This window comes from Limulus polyphemus, unplaced genomic scaffold, assembly GCF_000517525.1.
Source record: "Limulus polyphemus unplaced genomic scaffold, Limulus_polyphemus-2.1.2 Scaffold2097, whole genome shotgun sequence".
Classification (NCBI taxonomy): domain Eukaryota; kingdom Metazoa; phylum Arthropoda; class Merostomata; order Xiphosura; family Limulidae; genus Limulus; species Limulus polyphemus.
The window spans coordinates 62,334-72,213 of record NW_013667707.1 but is presented as its reverse complement, the minus strand read 5'-3'; the positions used below and the strand labels follow the sequence as shown (position 1 = coordinate 72,213).

Sequence of the window (9,880 nt, the reverse complement as noted above, 5' to 3'; positions counted from 1 at the left end):
AAGCTAGACTTCGAGCTCAAACTGAAAGGCAGGCTACTCAAAGACAGCAAGAAACTGTGGAACAGCACAAAGCCAGAGTTCAGTCAGAATCATCAAGGCAAGCTGGATATAGACAACAAGAAACTTCAGAACAACTTTAAAACAGACTTCAAGCACAAAAATTAAAACAAATAACTTACAGAGAGCAAGAAACAGAGGAGCAACATGATGTACGACTTCAGGCTCAAAGAACAAGACAAGCTCAAACACGATCTAATTTCAAATAAAGCTTTGTTTGATTAAATGCTTTTTTATTTCTCGCATCACAGCGTTTGTCTACTTACTGAATAATTTGCTGAAAAAAATACTGATCTATACATTTCAAATATAAATTTTCACCGCGCAATGCCGGGTAACTCAGCTTGTGTATTCATGTATATACATATACATAACAAACATAACTATAGTGATATAGAAAATTTAATGCTACAAAAAGTATTGAAACAGGAAACTCAAAACTACAAAAATTGAGTTACTTAAAATATGAAAAATTTTATCCCTACTTTGGCTCAGACTAACACAATTACAGTGATTTGCCAAAGTAAGAATAAAAAAATTTAAATTTTAAGTAAGTCAGTTTTATAGTTTTGACTTTCTTGTTTGGATACTTTTTGTAGCATTAAAACTTTCTATATACGTAGTATAAAGTACAATCAGCTTTAATTTTGTTCAGCCAGTACAGTGAAATAGTCATTATAAATATTCAGACATTTTAAAGGTAGTTTTTAACGGGCGATTTTTATGGCCGCCATTTTGTTTCATGACGATCCCTACTATTGAGTACTACCATACTTAATGGTAACTGCTATTACAGTTGTAATGATCGTGTTAAATTACATATTCTTAAACAATGTCAGATTACAAATCCGCTATTTCCTTCAGTGGCACAGCGGTAAGTCTCTGGACTTACAACGCTAGAAATCGGGTTTAGATACCCATAGGGATACGGTACAAATATTCAAAAAAGAAAACGAGCAAACATAATGTTTGATATTTTTATGTTTTGTTGTTGTTAAAATGAATTGTTTCATTCATTTAAAAATTTATAATATGTATATATTTCCATACTTCATTTATTTATGATTTTATTATTTATACTTATATATATATATATTCACGCTTTCGTCATTCTGTGATTTTAATAAAAGAATGTACACCTACAATTTTACTTCTTTATGTTGATATTATATTTTCTTCCCCCATTTTTCTTACATTTACCTGGTTTTTTGACCTTTACGTAGTTACTGTGTGGCATACTGTATAGCCCCTCTGGTGGCTAAGCTGTAGGTCTGATGCCTTATAACGCTAAAAATCGGGTTTCGATACCCGCGATGGGCAGAACACAGATAGCCCATTGTGTAGCTTTATGCTTATCACCATGAGACGTAAACAATATATTGTGTGACTAAATATATTAAATTTCGTGTTGTTTCAAGTGATAAATAATAAGTTTTAATTTAATAATTAAGAGCGCCCTCTAGAGAATTATACACTATCTTCTAAAGCTGTTACGTTTGTATCCCGTTTCACTATTCTCTACTATCACTAACGCTAGTAATAGTTCTGTTCTTTCTTTGTTGTGTACTTTATTCAGTTCGTATGAAATAAGATTTAATTTCGACATTTAAAATGTGTGGAGGATTCACTTGCTCAAAAAATGCTCTTACAGCTCTTAATCTTGTCTACATTGTAAGTTGAGAATTTGAGTCTAATCTGGAAAAATGGAAGTTTCTGTGCTTAACCATTTTTGTTGTAATTTTAATTTTGTCACTGATGACTAATGACAGTAATGTTACTCAATACTTTTGACTTAGTGCTGTTGTTACTGTTACTTTTTTTGTTGTTGTTAGAATTAAATGATTTTGTCCTTTAGCCTAACGTTCAGCTTGGAAAAAAACAAAACTGATATTTTACTAGTAGTAGTAGTAGTAGTAGTAGGCCTAACTAAGGTAAAAATGTTGGCATAGCCATAAAACAAATTGGTGATTATAGCTCCAAATCCAATATGAGATGCGTTTTTCATTACATTGTAACTGTTCTGTTACTTGTTAGTACTAGTACTACATTAGATTTTTGGCAAACTAATTTATTACTGTTAGTATTATTGCTAGTACTAATATTACTGTTACTGGTAGTTGAAAAGTTACCTTGCTTTGCCATGGAACTATTTCTACTTTTACATTTGCATTTATTTATACCCATAAGTTTTACCTTTTGACAGTTTTGTCTTGATGAAGTTGATGTTTAGACTGAGTTTATTAATTCACATAAACTATAAATGTAAAGCTAATTCATAAATGGGCAATACTGTTGTAAAACCTGATCAGAAAGCTATTTTCTCATTTGTGGTGACAGTGTAATATTCTATAATAATATTGTGAAATAATTTTAACTGTTTTTCTGTTTTAAGGTTTATCGTCTTGTAGCTACATACATTTCTTTCTTACTTGCATAATAATAATGATAATAACACAAACATAACCAGAGACAATTTGACCCTTGGAGACTCCTATCAGTATCACACAAGTCCTAAGGAAAACCAAAATATATAAATTTTAAACTCATCCTATGAATGATAAGGCTCTGGGAAGAGGTTACTTATGTAGATGAGAGTAATGGTGTGAACTTGGTATACCTAGATTTTCAGAACACATTTGAAAAGATTCTTAAAAAACAATCTTGAGGATTTGGGAATAAGTTGGCTTGTGTGATCAAATGTGGCTGGATAGAAGAAAATGGGGGGGGGGGGTATTAATGGAGTTCAGTTAAATTGGATTAATGTCAAGTGGGGTACCTAAAGGCTCATTGTTAGGACATTTTCTATTACCATCAGAGACAAAGATGAAATAATGGTAAATGAACTGTGTAAATTGCTTGCTGTGATTAAGGTGCTGCTGCTTTATAAAAGGACTTGGGTTATTTGGTGAGTTGGGCAAAGAAATGGCATATGGCTTTTCATTGTAATAAATACAAGGTAATGGATGTGGGTTATAATATAGATCAAAGTATGATTTTGATGGGAATAATCTTAAGAGTGTTATAGAAGAAAAGGATCTTAGTGTTGGTTGATCAGTCTTAAAACAACCAAGCAGTATGCTGTTGCTAGTTTTAGAGCAAGTAAGATTTTAGGTTGTATTTACAGACATATAGAATATAAGTTTAAAGAGGTTTTAAGTTTCATTTTATAGTCCACTGGTTAAGCCTCATTTGAAATATGTTTTATCTTGGGCTTCTTACATTAAAATAGACATTGAATTGTTGGAAAATGTTCAATCGTGGACTATTAGGATAATACCTAGGATGGAAAGTTTAAGATGCCTGAAATTATTTTCTGTTGAAAAAAGAAAAGTTAGATCATATCTGATTGAGGGGTATAGGATTGTTAAGGAGATTGATTGTGTTCATACATCATAGTTAATGGTAGGATGGGACATAAGTATCAGTTTTTAGCAGGTTAGCCTTTGGGTCAGATTGTTTTCAGATGTGGTAGATGCAATCAATTTGAAGTGTTAACTATTTAACAGAAGGTATGGTAAATATTTGAATAGTAAGTCCTGGCTTTGAGGGTACTTTTATTGGTATTATTATTATATTTTTAAAGTTTAGTGAATTGGATAGCTCTGATGGACTAACAAGCCTGTTATTGTCCTTAAATGTTATATCCATTGTCAGGAATCCTAGCAGTTGTCCTCTGTATCCCTAGATAAGGAAACCAAACAGCACACAAAATGAGGCCTAACCAGTCATTTGTATAAAGAAATAACTACCTCTATTTGAGTCCAAAAATACATTTTAAAATTCTTTTAGCTTTGCTATTAGCAAAAAGCATTACTTTGATGGCTTATGTGACTTATATACCACCATGCCAAGATTATTTTCTTTAGTCATGTTACTGACTGGATTTTCAACTATATTAAGTGTATGATCCAAATTATGATAACCCAAGTGCATACTGTCTATAACTATGATTAAAGGCCATTTTCTAACTATTTGTTCAGCTTATCAATCAATGAAAGTTATTAAGTAAACCTCAACATCTCATTTTTTTTAGACCCTGTTTGAAAATTGTAATTATTTATTTGGATATTACCAGTTCCAATTTAAAACAATTTCAAAAAGCCAAAGATAGTCATTATGGATACCCTGGTTACGCCTCATCTACATCTTTAAATGATTAATCGAGTGGTGAGATTGTTCACAGAGCTGTTTTAAGTAAAATTATTAAATTTATCAGTCATTAAAAAGAAAAAGTACTATTCTATCTTTATAGGCTTAAAACGTAACTGCAACAAAGAAGGCCAGCTTTCTTTTGTTGTTAGGTATATCAATTAAAATAAAGTAACTGAATCTTTATTAGGTGTGATAGTGTTTTTGGATACAGAGGCAGCAAGGATGTTAAGTCCACTGCAGAATCATTTTAAAAAGCATGATTTTTCATTAGACAAAGGCATATTATGTGCACAGCTTAGCCCAATACCTAAACTTAGCGGTTGAGATTACACTAACTAAGAACAAAATTACAAATTTCTTTGGAGTAGTTTAGAAACTTTCATTTATTGAAAGCAGCACAAAGTGATATGATCTCTTTGAAGACATTCAACAACAATTGATATGTAAATGAACTAGCATGCATTAGTTATTAAGCACAATACATTGGTAAAACTGAGTACTCTTCTGATGTGTACATTACAATCTGTTGTGCACAATGGTAATTTTGACTGTGAAAGCTGCTGAAGTAGCTTTCCTCTTGAAAGCTTAAGAATTTGAATTTTTATGTGTCTGGACGCTATGCATAAATTTTTTAGATTGCCACGTGGCTTTCAAATATCTTCAAGGCAAACATATAAACTCTTTAAGTTCAAGAGTTAGATACAGAATTTAAAAAAAAGTGAAATGAGGGAGCTTTTGACCAGCATTTTGCAAAAACTGAACAAACGGCAGACAGTATTGGCATATTAGAACTAGGCGATTGACTTAATTGACCACTTATGAGCATTGATTACATCCATTAGTGTTATGTAAAATAATTAGTCAAAATTATGATTCAGTCTATTGTCAAAAAAATAAACAACTAATTAAAATGAGCATTTCATATTATTACTGTTGTAAATTATTCAAATTATCTAAATAATCAAAATATTCCCATTACAATTTATAATTATAATTCTTGATGAATTCAAGGTTGTTCTGCTTAATCAATTAGTGTCATGACTCAGGAAAATAGTCAACTAATCAAAATTAGTGTTTCTGATTATTACTATTTTCTGTTATTCCAACTAAATCATATGTGCACCTTACCAAAAGCCTTCTGAAAATCTAAGTACATGAAATCCACACCCTTTCTATCATCCAAATAATATCTTCAAAAAAAGTTGAGTTTAAAAAGAATATTTTGATTTTGTGAATTTTTGTAGGTTACCTTTTATGGTATATTTCACTAAATGTTTTTTTGCAAAGCTTCTTTGATCAGGCTTTAAAATTTTTCTAACTATGCAAGTAAAGTTAACTGATCTATATTTTCTAGAGCAAATAATTTTAAATCTCCTTTAAAAGCAGGAGTAACATCAGTAACTCTTCATCCTTAGGAGCCCCCTAATGGCACAGCGGTATGTCTGCAGACTTATAATGCTAGAAACCGGGTTTTGATACCTGTGGTGGGCAGAGCACAGATAGCCCATTGTGTAGCTTTGTGCTTAATTACAAACAATCATCCTCAGGTATCTACACACTATCTATTGATCTACCAAAAATTAAGAGGGACCTGGAGGCTTAGATATCTAATTTTTGACCTCCTTTAAAACCCTGGGAATATCATTGTCTGGTCCTGATGTTTTATCTATTAAATTTATTATAAAATCAAAAAACAAATAAAAATTGGTTTTATAAAATAAATTATTCTGTTAAAAGGACTTACAAGTGCAGTAAATCACATTTTATGTTAATAAAATTGCAAAGAAGGAAGAGATTATGACTTTTATTTCTCTTTAAAAGCAAATGTGGAACATTAGTAATTTTATGTCCAGTGTGGTTGTAGAACTAGAAGGCCAGTGTAAATGCAACAGACACTGGGATGATTTTTATGCTGTGTTTACATATGTAATGAAGACCAAAACTTGAAAAATAGTAGGTTTAAATGATAAACATTCCATGCTTCTAATTATGGTGAAAAGTCATTAGTTGTTTCCCTTTTGTCCCAGTGCAGTATACTGTAATAAAAAAACCTTATTGTAGATCTTTGTTACTAAGAACATCAACTTGTGTAACCAATTTTGATGAAAGAGTTTGCACAAATGATCACATATAAAGTGTAATAGACTTAAAATAAGACCCAAAACTCGAGTGCTTTCGAATAGTTGACTATTCTTCTTCAGGAGAACATAGGGTGACCTTTAGCCTGCGCAATGCAACTTGTGTAACCAATTATTAGGATTACTGTATTAAGATTTCTTTTAGAAGTATAATCTAGAACACTAAGCTCATTCTTTTCATTGAGTACCATTGACCTAATGGCAAAATTATTTTAACAGAAAAATACATCAAACATATTTACTGTTTTTATGCTTTGGAACTCGTGTCCATGTTCAACATAAATAATCAGTGTAGTTTTTATCTTTCTCATTTAAATGTACACCTACTTGTATACCTTGCAGTATAACATTGCTTGATATTTATTTTATAATTGTTTTGTTAATTATTCCAAGAAATTGTCTGAACATTTTATGTAGTTAACTAGACCGGAGGTTCCAAAATTGAGGGCTACAGGAAAGTATCAGGGAGGTAATAGCAAATACACGATGTTGTTAAGATACTCAGTGTCTATAGATTCATTTTGTGGGTGGGGGCTTCAGTCAGGATGTGTATTGTTCTGGGATTCCATTTACGTAAAAAGGGTGGAAGTCCCTGAATTAGAATACAAGGCTTCATCATTTGGACATGTTCCCTTTTCTCTATAGTTTAACATGTTTCACAGTTTTAATAACTGTTTGAAAATGCCTTTAGCCTAAAATTCTGAAATCAGACTGCTTTTATAAATATTTTATTTGATTCAGGGTCTTAACACTAAATCCACCATTTTAATTAAAGCATTTTAAGTTAATTTTCAGAAAAAATGACTCCACTTGTACAGGGTTCTCACCAGGGTCCCAGACTCTCAACTTTTTTCATGAGTCCCAGTGAAATTTTCAAGGGTCCCCTAGGTAGAATTTAATAAATACAAAAAAAAGGCAAAAATCACTTCAGTGTCAATGAAAAACTTTCTATTTACAATATACACTATATGTTTAGCTTCTGCAAGTGGAAAAGAGCATGTTAATGTTCAATGAAAAACTTTATTTACACTGCATGTTTTTTCCCTTTATGAGTGAAAAGTAATTTTTATGATAAGATTAAAAATACTTCATCTTATAATTTTCAAATGGTATTTGCATAACCCCTAAAAAACCTCCTAAATAAATACCGATTGTTTTTGTTTTTTCAGAAATACTATGTTTTATCTGTTATTTTTTTTACCCTAACTATTTGACTGATTTTATAACGACCATAAAAAAATTAGGAAATAATTATAAATTTCCTTTATTTTCTTCCTGGAATGACTGTAAATTGGAACAGAAAACCACAATTTTTTATCCTCAGTAGCTTACAGCTTGTAACAGTATACTATATGTATTTATACTTAAATTTTATTGTATTATTGCCCTAAGAAGTGTTTCTTAATACTATTCATGCCATATAAATTGCAAATCACATGGCAAACTTGCATTTCACATTACAGTATTGAATTACATAACATAGAACTACTCAGCAGTGTACCTCATACAAAAGTATCATTATCAATATATTTTTATTTATTTTACTAAATGTAACCTAAACTGTTTTCCATTTTAGTTACTTTTATAATAATAAATAAAGAATACAAATCAAAAACAAGAAATAAAGTACTTACCTGGGTCTTTTTTTTCTTTTTGCTCTTGACTGTTGGTCTGCTTTATAATAATGAATTCCACAAATTTCATAACATCATTCACATACCTAAATTAATTTAGGCTGCTATATGATGAAGTAAAATGGAGTCAAAACACCATAGATATTAAATATGAATACCAATTAAACTTTGCTGTGGCTTTTTTTTTCAGACATTCTAACAATGTGTCTATACTTTAAATATTGAAAATAGCTATGAGAAAAGTTCAGATATGATTGGATAGAACAATAATTGAATAACAATAGTATATATTCAGGTTTAAGAGTTTTTTTTCTTAATAGCATCTGTAGATGCTCCTTTCATTTGCAAATTGTGAAAGTATCTACATGTTTATATATGTTTGAAAGCAGCAGAAATTTTCTTCAGTGAGATTGTATCAGGTAACTTGAGATTGGGTAAGCTTATACAGTTTAGAAACAAACTGAATGGGTAACAAAAAACTTAAAAATTTAACACAGTAACAAGTGTACAATGTTTGGAAAAAGTTTTGTTTTCATCAATTACAAGTAGTTTACCTAGAAACAATATATAAAATCTATATGGGATTAATGCATAGTTAAAAAAACAAATATAATGGTGGCCAAGTAGAAAAATATTCAGATTAGTTTGAAGTATCTATCAGACAAACTGATGGTTAATTCCAGAAGTAGTTACAAGAAATAAAAACAGTGTGAATGAAAATAGGACAATTAATATCATGATAGAATAATACAGTGGTTGAAAACATTATGAAGCTAGCAAATACCTTGTAGTGGAGTGTGGGTGGTGCCACGTACTGATTAACAAATCCATCGATTGGCAAATATCATTAATCACCTAGCTCTAAAATTCATCACTCTGAGCTTTTCAAAAATAACAGTAAAGGCTAAGTTAGATTATGAAGTTTAAACTGAAGCCATAAACTTATCTGCAAAATATTTTTATAGGTATTTAAATTTCATAAGAATTAATAAATAAGTTTGTACTTTCAAGAGGTTAACCAGTGTTCTATTTACTGTGATAGATTTTATGAAAAAGATAATTTAATTTTAAAATGTGGGTCGGTGATACATTTTATGGTGTACAATGATTGAATTTAATGGTTTTCAATTTATCAGTAAATCTACCATTGTTCAAAATGGTAAGTATAGTGACAATGTTCCATATAAAGTATGTCTCATTTTTTCAGCTTGTTTCCTTTGTTCTAATTGGAGTAGCTGCATATGGAAGAGTTGCAAGTATAGTCTCCAATTTGGCCATCGTTGGAGGAATAATTGCATGTGGTGTATTCCTGTTTCTGCTTTCCCTGCTTGGACTCATTGGTGCCATCAAACATCACCAAGTTTTGTTATTTTTTGTATCCTTGTATGCTGTAATTATTAGGTTGTTTTGTTAGTGTTTTTTTTTTGTTGTTGTTGTTTCTTATCTAAAATGTAAATTTGATCACGCAATGTATTCATACTTACTTATGCATGTAAAATGTCTAAAATTACACTTCAACATTATTATGGATTCAGGCCCATTTATTTTCCATTATTAAAGGAACAGTCTGTACTTACAAAATCAATGAATATTTTTCATAACTGTAGTCCACACTAACCACTTCTGGACCATAAGGACATTTCCAGTACAACTGATGATAAATTTAGTTACAGATCATACCATCCATTGCCTGGTAGTGAGTTATGAATACATGCCAGAGTATTTGGGGCACATACTAATTTCAGTCCAGTGTTATTCTGCAATATATATATATATATATATATATATATATATATATATATTACTTAGTTATACTATTACTGTAGTAAGTAATAACTAAATACTTATGTGTAGTTAGTTGGGTAGGGAAAGAAAAGTAAATAAATTATGTAGTCTTAC

At 30.5% G+C, this 9,880-nt stretch overlaps 1 protein-coding gene across 1 annotated transcript in view; it reads left to right on the top strand.

The window, feature by feature from the left end:
- Positions 1-1,543: 1,543 nt before the first annotated feature.
- The window catches only part of LOC106465931 (tetraspanin-13-like), a 27,157-nt gene continuing 18,820 nt past the window's right edge, over positions 1,544-9,880 (top strand). Inside the window, exons 1-2 of the mRNA XM_013926174.2 lie at positions 1,544-1,728; positions 9,189-9,356. Of these exons, the coding sequence (XP_013781628.1) occupies positions 1,669-1,728; positions 9,189-9,356 (228 nt within the window). The 5' untranslated portion in view covers positions 1,544-1,668. The remainder of the gene's footprint in view (positions 1,729-9,188; positions 9,357-9,880) is intronic.